General features: G+C 43.7%; 1 protein-coding gene across 5 annotated transcripts in view; it reads left to right on the forward strand.

Annotated features, from left to right (window-relative positions):
* The first annotated feature begins 464 nt into the window (after positions 1–464).
* The window catches only part of LOC114668202 (dedicator of cytokinesis protein 7-like), a 97,526-nt gene continuing 80,710 nt past the window's right edge, over positions 465–17,280 (forward strand). For 4 of the 5 annotated variants that reach the window (XM_028823864.2, XM_051920572.1, XM_028823861.2 and 1 more), the window contains exon 1: positions 467–582. In XM_028823864.2, coding sequence (XP_028679697.2) covers positions 533–582 — 50 coding nt within the window. In that variant the 5' untranslated portion in view covers positions 467–532. Of the gene's footprint in view, positions 583–17,280 lie in introns of all 5 variants that reach the window. The other variant, XM_051920573.1, reaches the window with a different exon arrangement.

Genomic DNA, 17,280 nt, shown 5'->3' on the forward strand with positions numbered 1-17,280 from the left:
GTAGGAAACAGCTCTAAACAAAGGTACAAGCCGTTCTGACCCACTCAAGCACCCATCCACACTTGGTTCAGTTTAGTGACCAATTAACGTAACCTGCACGTTTTAGGGATACAGGAGAAATACCGGTTCACATGGACTTGGGGAGAACAGACAAATATAGATAATTCTCATGCAGCCACTGGATTTGAATCCAGGATCTCGTGATACACTCTTAGAAATAAAAGTGCCAAAGTTGTTATTCAGAGTGATGCCATCAATCTAAATTAATCTAAGCCCGTAACTATACCATCACAAAAATATGTCAAAATTATGAATATCGTTTTTCTTTTGTTATAGTAGCTACATATCTCCAAAATCTACAACACGCTATCGAAAAACCGCAACTCGAGAGGTCCGCAGTTGTGCTCCTCCCGGACAGGGGGCAGCACTGGCGAGCGCCACCGCAGCAGGAAGAGGGCGGTGAAGACACAATGAATTGACAGACCGCGCGAGCGCTAGGGAGGCACTGGAGATCGAGCCGGCCAGCAATAGGATGGCCGCTACGGGGACGGAACGGAGGGCTTTCGCTCACAAAATTAACAGGTAGGTGCTCGCGGGAAACGGAACCTTCACGCATTACTGCACGCAGACGATGAATCTGGTGCGAAGTCTGGACACGGGAGATGAGATGGAGGTGGCGTTAACTGCCAATGAATGAAGCGAAAGCTGTTAACTTTAAGAGAAGTCGCTCTCGAGGCTTGTAAGCACAGCTCACCTGCCGGCAGGTAGGGCGGTAGGCTGGCGCTGACTTCTTATTATTGTAACGCTGTCATCGTCTACCGGGCGGGGAGATTCGACGAATATGAACTATTTAAGATTTGAATTCTACATTATTGTTCCCTGCAGTTCCCTCAGCTTTTGTTCTTATCACTTTTTTCCAATCGGAGCTTCGCTGGAAACTTTGCCAAGAAACGATTAAAAGTGCAGCACACCAAGTGCGCACGGGCTTTGTTAATCATTCTTCAGAGGCCATCTTCATGAAAGTGAGCTTGAGGACTGTGAAGACGGCGCTGAGTTTCCTAGTGGGTCCAGGGCAAGGGGAGTGGGGGTGTGCCGCTGCGCTTTTGTGCTTGTGCTTCTGCTTTGCTACCCAGGAGCATGTTATCGCCGTAACTCCTATTTCCTGTTTTCCTGTGTCAGGTTTCTTTATTGTTCGGGAGACGCACCGCTGTGACTGGCATTAATGGGGGAGGAGCCAGGGCTCGCGGGGTGCGAAGTAAAGCGCTATAAAAAAAAAAAAGGGGGGGGGGGGGGTAATTAGTGCAAGGCGATATAAAAGCGATTTGATGTAGAGGTGATTTAAGCGCCTAGAGTGAAGGGCGCTATAAACAGGAACAGTATCCCTATCCAAACCTAAAAAAGGAAGCACGACGCTATAAAACAGCTGTGGTATAAATGAAAGGTGTTCGCTCCGCCCACAGGCAAAGGTGATCGAATTGCGAGGATGTTCTCTCGTATTCGAGAGTGGTCGTCATAAATCCTATAACTGTGTCAGAGTTATGTGGCTTCTACGCACATGAGGGCGACGTCAGCTTTCTCGTGGAGGCGCTATAAATAAGATTTCACGTTCTCAGTATAAATGAAACTCGAGAGTTTCCTTTAGTATAAACATTAAAAGGCGCTATGACTGTATGGTTAGTCATAAATTCTTGAGACGTTACATGTATGGCTGTATAAAACAAGGCCTCTGCACACATCGGCAATATAAATGTAAGCACTATAAATGAAAGGGACTCGGCACCGTGGTTATCAAAAATAGTTTCCTTTTGTATTTCAAGGCGTTATAAACGAACGTTTATGGTTGTTCATAAGCACTTGACAGGTAGCACGGCGCTATAAAACAAGTCCTCTGTGCACAAAACGGCGATATAAATAGGGAAGTTTGTTTTCACATAGAGGTGCTGTAAGTAAAAGGAAATCCGCGTAGAAATGATCGAAACGCGTATAAGCATCCTATAGTAAATAAGCGAGAGTTTGTCAGCGCAATAAATAGAGAGATTACATTCGATTTTAGGTTCTAACAATGAAAAGACGAAGTGCAGGAAATATATTACGTTATACAAGATGTTCGATTTTTTTTAATAAACTTTTAAGGCAATCAATCATGGCTCCAGATAAAAATGGTAAGAGGGACACTAGAAATGCGAAAGAGAGCCCATGGTGTGATAAGGTCCAACAAAATCACAATAATGACATTATACCCGAAAGCGGGGGGCTTGACGTGATACGAAATGGGGGATGTTGGTAGCCCAGGTAAATATTCACCCCATGGAGCCGGATGTGCTGGAAAGCGCTCTAAAGCACAGTATCCTCATGTGAATAAAACTGATAGTCTCGCGGTTGCTCTCATCCTAGATATCTGAAATTCTATTTTGCTTCGAGAAACTGCTCTGGAACATCCATTTAGAGATTTCCATAATTATAATCTTGATAGCAACACATTTGAATCGGAGTTTTTTATGGTAATTGGTCAAAATTATAAATTCATCTTGTAATGAGTTTGAATTAAAGTTAACTAAAGTTTAATTTTCTGTATCTGCAATTCAGTTTTATCCCGTCAAAATAAATACAGTATGTGTAATTCCATTTGTAAAATTTTTAGTATTTAAAATCGTTTTAAAGGCGTTTAAACTGTAAATCGAATCGACAAAATATGACAAAATTAAAATGAAAGTATTTAGTGTTAAAATGGTATGCCTCATAATTTAACATAGGCGGTATAACGGAAGGTGCTACTCAAGGGCTTCGTTTAGCGTAAAGGCTGCAGGACAGTATTAAACTCGGGGCACTCGTCGAGGTGGGCCGCTTGCTCACTGAGGTGATACGGGACAATGCGGTTTAAGACCGATGCTAGACCCACATACAGCAAATCCGAGGCCGCTGATCTCACATGTGCTTTGGGGGTCGAGCTAACATCAAAGCATGGAAGTGCAAAAAAAAAAAGACTCGACGGTGGTTTGAAACTTCAATTTGCTGCGACAAATCCCAAAGTAAACACTGCCGGCGGCCCTGACTCCGCGGAGCTTACTGTATGTTAGTTACGAGGGTCCTGCGCCTGATTATGCAGCTGCCCGGGCGTTTTAAACGCATAGGGAAGAATATAAGCGACACACAGAGAGAGACGCATCCTCCGAGGGTGGTGATATCATATTTAGGTAGAGCGCTAGAATTACTATCATTTAAGACGATCTTCTTCCGTGTGTCGTGTGAGGCACCCATGCAGGCTGAAAATCCGGTCCAGCTTGATTTAGAGAGGCGGCCAGAAAGTCCGCAGGGCCCCGGACAGCGCGGTGCGCATTAACACGTGAAGAACATTCGGCGTCAGAATATCAATTACAAACATTCGAGCTGAGGATTAAAGTGGTGGTGTTATTCATACTGTTATGTGTAGAAGCAAAATGTTATGAACTGTTTTTTTTTTTCTTCAACCAGTTATAAATAACAAGTAAACTACTTGTTCAAACATTAATGCTGTTGTTGAATTGCAATAAAATATATAGTATATTTATATGTCAATTTAAAGTATATTCCTGAAACTTATTTTGGACAAGGGTTTTAGCCAAGTTGCTGTAATGCTGTGTGTGGTGTCAGGCGCTTTAACCCTGTGCTCACACACTATGTGATTTTTGTAGTCTGGAATTTGTGGATTGGTGTCTAATGATAATTGCTGTTGTTTATTTACAAATTTGGTTGACATCTTTATCTATGGTGACTCCCGTCATCTGCTATACACTTGGTTCCATTTTGTGTTGTTTTCTCCAGTTGGCGCACAGGCAGGTGAAGTGACAGTAGTGGGATTTGAACCCATAACCTCAAGGTTTGAAGTCCAAAGCCTTAGCCACTATGCTATAGTTCTGATAAAACAGTCTGAGTGGCCATTCTGACCGCAGTCCTCTAGCATCATCTACCCAGAATGCCAACCAGTTGTGTTCCTTGAAGTGGTGCACTCCATGTTTTTATAGATAATGGGAGTTTAGATGTGGAACTGACCAGTGACTGCCACCCTTCTACCTTACCTGTTGACTCAGGCTGCAGGCGGTAGAGTGGCCGCCCTTTACGTTATCTCAGGTGGCAGGTTTGAGCCACCATACTCATTATGACCACGACTCCAAACTATACAGCCTGACAACGGGTGAAGGACTGGCCATTAATACTGGGCATCCCTTTAATCGGATCTGTTGGCTGAACTGGACCTTTGAAGGTGCTTTAGGGTGGATGCGACTGCAGGGGGATGAACATTTTTGTTCAATTTGTTCTTTTTACTGAAGTCCCAGCAGACTGTTGTACTCCCACCCGTTGCTGTCTGCCATGTCAGAGTGTGTTCGGGGTTTATGTTCCACCTATGCCCTTGCCACGTGAGTGCGGGCACCCAGATGACATTCTGTTATTTATTTATTTTTTGTTTTCATGCCATTAAGATCTGAATATTTTCCACTTTATGTCATAAATCCTTGAAGTGCTTCCTGTTGTGCTGCTGTCATTTACATTGTGAAAGGTGCTATATACAGTTTATATCACCATTAAAGTAGTTTTATACATGGATTTGTTGAAATAAATATGTTAAGTGCATTCAGACACACAAGCCCCCACCTTCCCCCCCATGAGTGAAACTAGCCAGTTGCATCCACACCAGTCTGAACCAGTCTGCTCAGCTGATGCACTGTAGATTAGCTCACTGGGAGTCATACAAGTGCTGTGATCAGTGTCGCTGCCCCCACTGGCTGCCCTGTGATTCTTCCTGTTTTTCATAGCAGTTGTCCTCATCAGTTGAGCTGATGATTGATCCGCCTGATTTGTGAAGGACATGCTAAAGAAAAGGAGCTTTGCAAATCCAAGGCCTCCTTTATTAATCCAGTGTCTTAGCAGAGGTGACCCAGGGTTTGCCATCCTCCGCATGCATCTCAATGGGAGGCGTGTGGCCTGTTTAGAGGGTTTTGAAGGCAGAGCACACAGAAACGTTGGTGGGGCGTAAAGTCGCCTGAATGTGGGAGCACAAGGTGGTGATATGACAAAACTGGGTGAATACTGTTATATCTAAAGTGAAGTCTACTCCATAGGCTGGAGCACAAAGAAGGGAAAGATGTCTGCTTTGGGCAAAATGGATATAAGTGTAGCTTATTTGAAAAGAGGAGCACAAGGAGCTAAAGGAGGTCGCTTTGGGTGAAACAGAAAGCTGCACGTATAGCCAGGTGTGGAGCACAAGGAGGTGATGTGACCAGTTTGCAGCTTATCCTCTGGAAGAAGTAGCAGGGAGAGTTGAAAATGAATTTGAATTGTGGTTGAATCGAGTTAAGAGGTCTCCTATGAAGACTGTAGCTTGGAGATGTATTGGGCCAAGCAGTGACAAGTGTGTGAGTCTCCTCTAAAGGGTGCACCACAGAGCCATTGTGTGCCTGTCTCAAGCTGTAATGACTCATAAAAGGAGCAGGAGAAGGTGATGTGATCAGGACGGGACTGAAGAAGAGTTCCACTAGTGTGGACAGGATTTAAATAAGAAGTCTCCTCTGAAAAGTGGAGCACAAGGAGGTAAAGCTCCTAACTCAGAGAGAGAATGTTGTCTAATTGAAATATAAGACTCCTCTGAAAGAAGGGGTAAGAGGAGGTGAAACTGATTTTGAAATGTAGTTGGACCGAGATCAGTGGTCTCCTCTGAAGGTTGGAGCCCAAGGAAATGTTGGCCCAAACAGTGACAAGTGTATGAGCCTTCTCTAAAAGGTGCAGCTCAAGGGCATGGCATATCTGTCTCAGGGTAAAAGGGATGGAGGCTTCTTCTGATGAGCACAATAAACCATAGAGGCTCATAAAGGGAGTTGTAGAAAGTGATGTGATCCTGAGCTCCCTGGTGTGGATGGATTTAAATAAGAAGGCTTCTTTCTTGGAATGAAAAAATGTCAACTGTTCAGAAATTCATGCATAAGCTCAGAATTTTGATGTGGTCCTCATCAGCTTAAATTGACATTCTCATCATATGGATCTGGAGGTTTCTTTTGATCACCTTGGAGACTTAACAGAACACGAGAGTGATCCAGGGAGGAGCACAAGATGGTAATGTGGTGTCCCTGAGCTATAAATAAGCGACCTCCTCTGAAAGATGAAGCAGAGGGGTTGGTCTGAAGGAAAGCATTACCATTCTTAATGTGGGGTCATCTCTGAAATACGTAGCGGCTATCTTGGCATCCCAGGGAATGAGTGGCCATGATGAGTCCTTTTCAGTTCTCAGAACGGAGCTTGAACCTGCATGATTCACTAAACTGGAGTTTACTTGAAGGATGGAGCACGAACTGGTCACATTACATGGGGCCAGGTTGAAGCTGAATTTGATGCTGGCACTGGAAAACCTGCAGACCCTGCTAAGGGTTGTATAAGGAGTCCTCAGCTGAGCTGGGATTTCAGTGTAGAGGATGAGAATCCAGTTTGATTGCAGACCAGCGACCCCTTTTAATCTGCAAGCTCCTTCGTGTTAAGCCATCAGCTCTTCTTCTGCCCTGCGTCCAAATGAAACCCTGAAGGTCCAGTGCCGTTTAATCACCTCGGGGCTCAGAGTAATGAGAGCTGGTCTGGAGTCATTTGGCACACTCGTGCCGATGAGTAATCTGATGATACATCCCTTTGTTGGACCATCCCAGCAGTTCATCGTGAAAACAATGGAGAATAGCACAAAGAAAAGACAAAGAACAATATGCTGGGCAACAGCCTTGTGATACGGAGCATGAGGAGTGGCGCACTGCTGCTGGAAAGCATGGCTGCATGAGCCTCCATCTGAAATAATCCATGTGGTCAGATAAAGGCAGTCACTATGCCATCCCTAAGCTTGGCAGCCAGACATCTGTGTAACTCGTGTGGCCCAGCAGATAGAGAGTCCTAAGTCAACCTGAACTTTGAGGGCGCCATTGTGAACCAGAGACCACTGGGGTCCGAATGCATCTGTTGATGGGAAGTCTGTCCTTGAACCCTGTTAGTACATTTTGGCACCATGTTGTATCATCCCTGATCACCAAATACAGGTATGTGAGTGTAGAGCAGATCTCTGGCAGTTCACCAACAGACCTCCAGTATGCCCTTCCTGCTTCCTGGCAGTCTGGCATCAGTGTAGCTTACAGTATGTGGCCCAGCAGGTTGAAAGTTCTAAATCAGTGGCACCCTTGTGGACTAGGTTCCACTGGCATCTCAGTTCATTGGCCACCACTAGTTGTGCGATTCAGTCATCTCATCTCTGATCCACAATCATCTCTAAGCAGTCATAACCTGAATGCCAGGAAGTCCATGCTACCTGCCAAGGATAGGGCACCAATATGTGTTCACTAATATACTTTCAGTGTGTCCTCCTGAGCTCCGCAGATGACATGAGGCTGCTTGAGCAGAAAGTCCAAAGCCAAAAGGTACCCATTCCTGCCTGGTCTTGCTGTGTGTACTTCAGGTGTGTCATCATGTCACCCACATCCCTAATTGCGAAGGACAAAAAGGATGGTGCCATCCCTGAGTCATAACAGCTGGAACCCAGCGCAGACCAGGTGGTTCAGCGAGTTCAAACCAGGCAGACCACAATCCATGTCCCTGTGCATCAGCAGCATGAGCCCTGGGGGACCTTTGGGACGTAGATGGTAAAGGTCAGGTCATCAGTAGCCTGTCCATGCATCACCGAACTTCCCAGATTCCAGTCCTAACGATCCACCATTGTGGATCCACAAAACCAGCAAGGTACTCACTCCTTGTGTCTTGGGAGTAGCAGCCTGAAATCTGTAAGGCCAATGAATTGAGACCCCTGGTGTCTCCCACTTCGTACAGAATAAGACCCTCCTGCACAAGGTTATCAACCTGTGCTGTCTTGCTCTTCCATGCCCAGATCCCTGGCATTGCCTGGCTGCTTTGTGCCATCTGACAGGCGAGGCTAAGTAAGAGGCTGTTCCAAGGACGTGTACCCTTGGCTGTGAGAGGTTGTTATTCTATCTTGAGCACCCCCCGACCCCCCCCCCCCCCACCCATCGTGTGGACACAAGCTGTTGGGCAGTTCTGTGCCTATTGTCTGCCTTTAGAGCGACACTGCAGTGTTTGTCTCACGCCAGCTGCGCTGTTCTTCGGCTGTGAGAGGCTGTCAGAATTACGGCTTCTTCTTCTTTTTTTTTTTTTTTAATCTCTATTGGCAGAGCCGTCACTCGTCTCCTGCCGGGGCGCGTGTATGGGGGAGGGGACGGGAGCAGCAAGTGTTAGAATTGCTGCAGTTTGTTTTTTATATAGTGGGAGTTGGGAAACTTTGCCACTCTTGTGTCGTTTTAAATGTATAATTTAATTTTCCATACGACCATTGGGTAGTGTAGTAGAGAGGTGGAGAGGTGCCCATGAACACAAAGATGTTCTGGAGGATGCCCCCTAGAGTTTAGACAGGCAGTTGCACTAGTTTGTGTTTTGTATTGTTGGTGCCACCCACATCTGCCATCACATTGCCTGTTCCACAAACAAGGGATCTCATTTTCATCCGATATTTGTACAGTGCCCCCTGACTTCTCTGAATTACACCTTCTGCTTTTTCTTTTTTTTTTCCTGCTCTAAACCCATATTTCAGGGGTGTTCTGGTACCTCTGTTGGTGGACCACCAGTGACCAGTTTTGGTGTTTTCAAACCTCATCAGATACTGCAGTGTGAAATCACCCCCAGTAGTAATTCCTTGTATGTTTTTAATACACAGGTCAAATTGCCCATCTCTACACACTAAGTATATCCACAATTCAGGCTGTTGTGAGGTCAACAGCCAAGTGAGCGGCTTGAACCAGTACAGTGAGTAGTGGTGACACTCCAAGTGGTGGTCCTGGACCCTTCACACTTTAAAAAGTTGCAGGGCTGGGTTGCCTCATCATCACCACCCACCCCCACCCTGGCCCAGCTGTTTTTTTTTTTTTTTTTTTTTTTTTTTTGCAGTGTCTGGACTGGTATACTGTAAGTGGGGGGATGTGGGGGAAGCACAGTGCGTTGAGGAGCGTTGCCTTGTCGACAAGATGGGCCCAAAATTACTGGCTCACCCTGAACACAGATGACCTTGGCAGCTGGTGTAGCCTGGCCAGCACAGAGATGGCGTTTATTAACGGTGAGGCCCTTTAGGGCAGCTCTGGGCTCGGTGAGGAAGGCCTTGTGAAAGTGAGGAGGTCTGGCAGATCCTGGAGGAATCTGCTCTTCACGGGGCTTACTAGGGAGCTAATGGCCTTCATGGTTTTGTTTTTTTCCTTATTTTTTCATTATTTATCCCCTTGATGACTGGCCAGCAACAAATTTACTACTCCAAGTGACCTGAATGGCAGAGATGAAAGGGTCAGAAATGTTTTATGTTGGAAAGACCAAGGAAAATCTAGAAATATTAACTTATAGTCAGAGTATACAATATTATATGTGTGAAACTCTGTGAAGTACTGTACAGCATGTGTGTGTGTTTGTGTACACAGTAAGGATGCGCGTGTATATTTGTATAGTTTGTTTTATGTGTGTTTGTGTGTTTTATATATATATATATATATATATATATATATATATATATATATATATATATATATATATATATATATATATAATATACTGTGTGTATATATATATATATATATATATATATATACTGTATATTACAATATGTGTGAATACAATAAAGGGGTGTGTGTGTATATTTGAATTTGTGTACCTTTATGCGTTAATTTCATGTGTGTGTTTTTATATATTCATATATTCATGTGTGTATTTGTAAATAATGTATGATTATATGTGTAGTGTGTGCATGTCTTATACAGTGTGTATGTTTATATAGACAGATTGAATATAACTATAAAAAATATATACAGTATATCATACACATATACTTGTATCATATATGCTCATATACATTTATTGTATGTATGTGTATAATATATGCATGCACACACATACACGCGTGCACACACATATTGTATGTATTAAATATAAACATACACTTACATAGTACATTTTGTACACACCCACATTATATGTACAGTATATAGCCTATCTATATAATATTAGTATAGGCTATATACTGTGTATATATAACGTGTGTGTGTATAAGATGTAATATGTAGGTGTATGTTTATATATAATACATACAATATGTGTGTGTTTCTATATGCATTACATATGTATGTGGTTGGGACCAGGCCTGCCTCCTGGGAATCATTAAGCCCCCCCAAATATTATGTCAATCCAACACGCATATACTTTCCACTTTGCTATTACTAGTTATATTTTTGGGATTAGTATTTTGAAAGCCCCCTTTACCACCTTCCAGGGCTGTTCGGCACATCTGTCTCCTGCCTTGCGCTGTAGTTAGTACTGCTGGGACAGGCTTTGGCTTCCTGTGACTAAAACCTTGATTACAGTAATCAAATGTTTAATGAGGTGAGATACTGTATGTATGGGCATATTTATGTACTTGTGTGTTTATATACAGTACAGTAAGTTTGTGTGTGTGGATGTATGCACATGTATACATGTACATGTGTGTGCTTCTCTATTTGTTGAATTTGTTTGCACTGTGTGTGTACGTGTGCCATTTTCTATTTACAATATACACGTGTATGTGGGCCTGCTGTTTGTTTGGTCATCCATGTCATTGGTTTTCTTAAACAAAGCAAGCATGGCATTACCTTCAGAATGTTTTAAGGGAAATGTGGTGTAGTAGTTAAGGCTTTGGACTTCAAACCCTGAGTCTATGTGTTCAAATCCAATTACTTGCAGTGTGTGACCATGCTCAAGTCACTTCACTTACCTGTGCTTCAATTGGAGAAACAATAGAAATGGAACCAACTCTAGGTTGCCTTGGATAAAGGCATCAGCCAAACAATTAGTGGTAGTAGTAATAATGTTTCTGGTCTGTTAAAGATGGCAAATTAAGGTATGCTCTGACCACCAAGGTGCCAGTACAGTGCAAATAAGGTTGGGTCCTAATCAGCCTTAGGTTTCTGGTTGAATATCCACACTGCTTATTGTGATTGCTGTTTTGGTGCAGGTGACTTAAAATAACTGGTGTGTATGGCCTAATGAGCCTGCGGTGGGATTGTAAATCATAATTTGCTGTAATCTGCCGCCAGTGGTACTCAAGTGCTCTGTACATGTAACAAAAACCATGGAATTCTTGTTTGTATTTGTCTGGTATGGCTGACTTTACCAGCAGGGAGCACCACATTGGCCATCTTATGTCAGAGTGTCATGTCCCAATCAGAGAAAGTGACAGGACGAGACCTTTTGTTTCCTTACTCTGATGTTTCTTTCAGATTCTTTTTAGTTTCCAGGTCTGTTGTATCCTGGTAAGAGACAGGAAAGGGAGGAGAAGGAGGAGGAAGGCAATGGCACTCATTTCCTAGTGAAGTGCTAGTTTGTAGCTAAAGAGCAAACTGCTAGTCTTCCTGTTCAGGCCCTGAAGAGTGAAGAGCACAGACTGAGATAGACGGTACGTGAGGTCCAGCTGGCGCATCCCACTTGGGATTCTTCTCATTCATATTTGCCAGTACTGCTAGCTGGGAATCTCCTTCCTGAGAGCCATCTGTCACTGGCAGCTTGTAGTGTTTGCACTGAAGTTACAGCTCAGGCCTGAGGTACGGGTAGGTAGTGTCCAGTCTAGTAACAGATCTTCATCAAGCACTGCCAGCATGACCTTCTGTAACAAAGATTCATCAGAAACTGCCTGTTTTGGAACTGTCTCTTTAAGATTCCACACATGCTGTGGCTTAGTCCAATGAAGAATGGCCGCTGCTACTATTCACATCACACTTGAGCTCTTCCAACTGGTGACCCACAGTTGCTACCAGCTTAGGGCCATCTTAGTAAAGTCCAATAGGTCCTTCCTTTTTGGAATCTCTATGCTCGGCTCCATCAAATGTTGCATAATTGGGATCTTCTCACCCAAGTCAAGAATATTGCTCGCTTGGAGCGCCATCAGAACCTTGACCAACTGCAGTCTTTCCATATCTTTCCAGGAGAGTGGCTCACTTGAAACCTTCTTTCTCATTTTCTTAGAGTCTTTCTTATTGAGGGCCCACAGATTTTGTAGGCTTGGATTCCTTTTACTAAAGTGCTACTTGGACTTTTCTCATTACTTCACATTACATGTTCTTCTTTCTGAATCTTCTCACTGTGCTTTCTGAAGCATGGTCCATTTAGAAACTTTTTATTGAAGTCTAACATCTGATACCAAGGTGGGCTGTACTAATTGTTGAACGGCAGCTGTTGCCATAACTTTCCCACTAAATGTCTTCAAGATGTTGATATCATTGTGTCTTCGTACTAAATTCCATGACACATTGTCAACTTTTAATCTTCTCACCAAGGATCATGATACATTGTCCCCTTTGGACTTTTTAAACTGAGGCTCACCATCTGGTGCTGCCATGGACCCTATTCGCTGATGAATAGCAAGTGGTTCCATTCAGGCCTCATCAAACTCCATCAATTGATGTCCTCACGTAGTCTTCTCACCGAGTTTCCTGAAGGATTGCCCACTTGGAATCTTTTTCACAGAGTTTCTTAAACTGTGATCCACTTAGAATCTTCTCATTGAGGTCCATGAAGTATGGTTCATTCTTAACTTCTCCTGAGTTCTGCCCTATGCTGTCATGGCATCTTCATACTGAATTCTCTGTACTTTTGTCCACTTAAAATCTTCTCAACATAGTCCATGACATGTCCCCAGTTCTGTTAAGCGTTGGAATGTTCTCCCTGAATTTTTGTCAAATGTTGTCCATTTGTCCTTTCAGTGAGGTCTAGCAGATGCTATCAGCTCAGTATCTTGTATCCGTGGTTCACCACACTCTGACTTAATCACAGATGAAGGTACTATGATTCATTTCTTCTCGAGTTAAATCAAATGTACACCTAGAATCTTCTGGAGTCCACCATCTGATATTGAGAGGAACTTGACTGGCTGCTGCTGTCCTTCATTTTTCACTGAGTTCTGTCCAATGTTGTCTTCAGTGTTTCTTCATCCCAGGTTCCCTAAAGTATTTTCCACCTGGAATCTTCTAACCATTGTCCGACCTTTGGTACCGAGTTTCATTAGATTAGTTTCTAAATAATAACATTTGCTGCCATACACTTCTTTCTGAATTCTGTTAAATGTTATCCTTGTGGAGTTTTCTTTCGTAGGTCAATGAAGTTGCGTCCATCTGGAATCTTCTAACTGAGGTCTACCGTCTGTCACTTATATGGACTTTACTCAATGAGGAACAGCAGTTGCCCCCTTTATTCCTAGTCTAGTTATGTCCAATGTTGTCCTTATGGGGTCCTCATGCTAGCTCCCTAAACCATTGGGGTCCATGAAGTGTGCCTCACTCTACATCTTCTCCTTCGCTTCTCTTCACCATTGTGTACATAGAATTTTCTTGTTGTGTTTTGTTAAGTGTTGTCCACTTGCAGTTTTTTCTGGGAGGTCTTGCTTAGAGATGTTGTCTGACATGTGCTGATCTGATCATTGGTGAACATGTCATCATTAATTTCTCACTGAGTTCCATAAATTGTTATCTATGTGAAACTATGCCATGGTGTTGTTTGTTTGAAATCTTCTCACTCAATTTTATCAAATGTCCATTTGTAGTCTTCTTCCTGAGATTGTCAGTTCCATCTGCTTAGGATCCTCTATCTGAGATTGAACTTTTCATTCGTGGAGGTTCACATTCATCATGGGCTGTCCACTGGTAATCCTCTGTCTGAGGTCTAACAGATCACCATCAGCTTCAAAAAGCCTTGTTGAATTGCAGCAGAAACTCCCTCATCCTGCTGCCCGCCTCACTTCAAACCACTGGGCCCTGTCAGATGTATAGGGAAGGTTTATCCTTTGCAGGGTACATTGGGGAGAAGAAGTTCAAGGTGACACAGGAGCCGCCTTCTCATCCTTTTTGATCACAGACATGAAGACACATCAGAGGCAAAGTTCTAGCTGCGCCCCTTGTCGTACCCTTTCCATTTTGTTTTAGATGGACCAACAGGCCTCATTATACATCTGGCATGGCTGTCTGATATCTTTTTTTTTTTTTTTTTTTTTTGCCCGTTAAGCCCAACATATGGTGTGTCCTCTCAGGATCCCCAACCCTAACTTGTAGCTGAATGTTGAATTCACTTCAGCACTTGTGCATCATGAGATTTATTGCTTAGTCCCCTCCATGTGTTGGACACTTGCCTGCATGTGTGAAATATTTTGCCATCAGAACAGACATCACGTCTGTCAGCACAGCAGCTGTTATTTGTTGACAAAGTTGGCGGAGCCAAGCGCCAAAATGGAGCGGCTGTGACTAAGTACGCAGTGTGCATCAGGACGATCGTCACAGTGTTATGGGCCTGAGGGGGCATGTCTGTGGTGGCTGCTGTCTGTATCTCTGATCATGGGGAGCTGACTCCCTGCACGAGACTGAGGCACACTTTAACTCCTTTTCTGTTCTGTGTTGGAGCTGTGGATTTTCCCATGAGCACTGAAGCAATTTTGGTAAGAATTACACATTTAGCCAGAAGCAGATGAGACACTCCTCACATTCAGAGCAATGAGAGCCGCACAACCAGCCCGAGTCCCACCCTGCTTGGCAGTGCCGCTGTGCAAATGTGAGGGTGTGTGCTGCTTGGTGTTGGCGTGATGCAAAACTACTGGCTTGTGAGAGACAAAGTCAGAGCATTGGACTCTGCTCGGTTCCTGATCCAGTAAGATGTTAGCATTTGATCCCATGGAGGGTCATCTTTAGGCACCTGTGGTCTTCTCACATATCCATATCCTGAAGTTTTAGTGATGTAGAGTCTGATCCTACCAGATTTTAGTCTCCCGTTTCCCTCGTATCCCACCTGCCTTGGATTTATTCCCATTGTGTCTAACACTGATCTAAGTGTTATGTACAGTAGCTTCCATCATCCTGCCACTGACCCGAGCCCTCCAGGTCTTAAAAGTCTTACCGCCTTAACAATATTAACCCTGATAATGTCACATTCTAGTTTTCCATATCGTCTAGCTACAATGGATTTCGCAGCTTTAGACATTTTGTGTCTGATCTTTTGTATCCTGCAGCCCCTTTCTCAAATTAACTGCCCTATCTTACTGTATCTTAGTATTTTTCCTCTATACAGTACATGTGGTGCCTGATGTTGTTGTCATGTTCAGATGTCCCGCTGCCTCCATGCACACTTTTCTAGTCTCTTCAAATTCTGCAGCTTTTTCTCCTGTCCGATCCCAGTGCTCTTATCATATTTTCATATCATGGAACTTGAACCCTCACCCTCTGGCATCTCCACATCTTTCAATTTTAGCCATATGGCATCAGTCATATCTACTTATCCCATCCTTCATGACACGTCCTTGTCCTGTAACTATGGTCATATTGTATCTGACCTGATCAGATACCTGTGCCTGGCACCTTCTACTGCTGCTCCATAATGTCTGATTTTAGTGGCCTGTAGATTCTACCTTCAACACTGGTGGCAGCTGTGTATCCTGCAACTTTGCCCATTTTGGGTCTGATCCTGTTATATCCCAGTGTTCTGCGGCTCTTACCTACATCCTGAAACTGTATGGTGTCAAACCCTCTCCAGTTTCATTATCCTACACCCTGTACCCATGCCCTCCTTGGCATCTCTGTGTCCTTTAGCTTTATCTAGCTGTGAGGTTCTATTAACATAGGTCTAGTAACTCCATCTTGCATGACATCTTCTTGTCTTGCAGCTATGGGAATATTGTGTCTGACTTGATCAGATACCTGTGCCAGCAGCTTCTTCTGCTACTGCAGATTTAGCCATGCTGAGTCTGACCCTGTGACATTTTTAGCGGCTGGTAGTTTCTACCTTGAACACCTGTGGTAGCTCCATGTCTTGCAGCTTTGGCCATTTTCAATCTGATCCTGTAATATCCTGGGGTTCTGCAGCTCTTATCTACATCACCACATCCTGAATCTTTATCAGCTTTAACCCAAACCAGTTTTAGTGTCCTGCAGCTTCTACCTTCAGCCTCTTTGGGATCTCCACTTCTTAAAATTGTAGCCATATTATGTCTGACTGTGATGCTGTAGTGCTCATTATAAACTAACCTCATCCTCCATGACATCTTCTTGTCTAGCCACTGTGGCCATATTGTATCCAACCTAACGGCTTCTACTGCTACTCCGCGTACTGCACATTTAGCCATATTGAATCTGATCCTGTTTGATTTTAGTGGACTTTAGCTTCTACTGTGAACACTGGTGACAACTCTGTATCTTGCAGCTTTGGCCATTTTGGATCTGATCCTGTCATATCCCAGCATTCTGCACCTTCTACTCACATCCTGAACTGTTTGTTGTCCTCGACCCTATTACAGTTTTAGTATCCTGCAGCTTCAATGTCCAATCTCTTTGTCATGTCCATGTCTTTTAACTCCAGCTGGGATTTTCTGCCCAATATTTGCTAACCCTATCCTCCATGACATCACCATGTGTTGCAGATCTGTGTCTGCCCTGATCAGATACCTATGCCTGGGGTCTTCTACTGCTATACCACACCCTGCACATTTAACCATATTGAGTGTAACCCTGTCTGATTTTAGTGGCCTGTAGCTTTTACTTTGAACACCAGTTTCAGCCCTGTATCTTGCAGCTTTGGTCATTTTCGGCTTAATCCTGTCATATGCCAGTATTCTGCATCTCTTACCCACATCTCCTCATACCACATTTTATTGTGTTTGACCTTAAAAGATTTCAGTGTCCAGCAGCCTCTATCTAAACCCTCTTTGGCATCTTCATACCCAGCACATTTAGCCATATTAAGTCTGATCCTGCCAGTGTCCTGCAGCTTTTACCCCATCCCCTAAAAACCTCTTTAGTCCCATAGCTTCACTCCTCTTGTCATGTTGTAGTGTCCTACATATTCTAACTCCAACCCTCCCGACATTTTCATGTTCTGCAGCTTTAGCTACTTTTTGTCTGACTCCATCACATTCTGGTGTCCTGATCCTACTGTCACAATGCTATTTGACATCTCCATATCCTTTTTGTGACAGACACTGTGATTTTTCTATTGCCATCTTGTGGACCTTCCACCATCTACAGAGGTGTGTTGCCTGCCTTGGACCTCTGGGCCAGTCTCAGTCAATGGGCCAATATCTCCGTTTAAGGTGTCTATTATAATACCTGCTGCTGTCTGACATCCTTTAACACCTTTTCATGACCTTTGGTTGCAGGACTTCCAAGTGTAAGGCAATGCCAGACATACCTGGCATGTACTGTATGTCATCGGCACCTCCTTCCACATTTC

This window comes from Erpetoichthys calabaricus, chromosome 17 (genome assembly GCF_900747795.2).
Source record: "Erpetoichthys calabaricus chromosome 17, fErpCal1.3, whole genome shotgun sequence".
In the NCBI taxonomy this organism is placed as follows: Eukaryota; Metazoa; Chordata; class Cladistia; order Polypteriformes; family Polypteridae; genus Erpetoichthys; species Erpetoichthys calabaricus.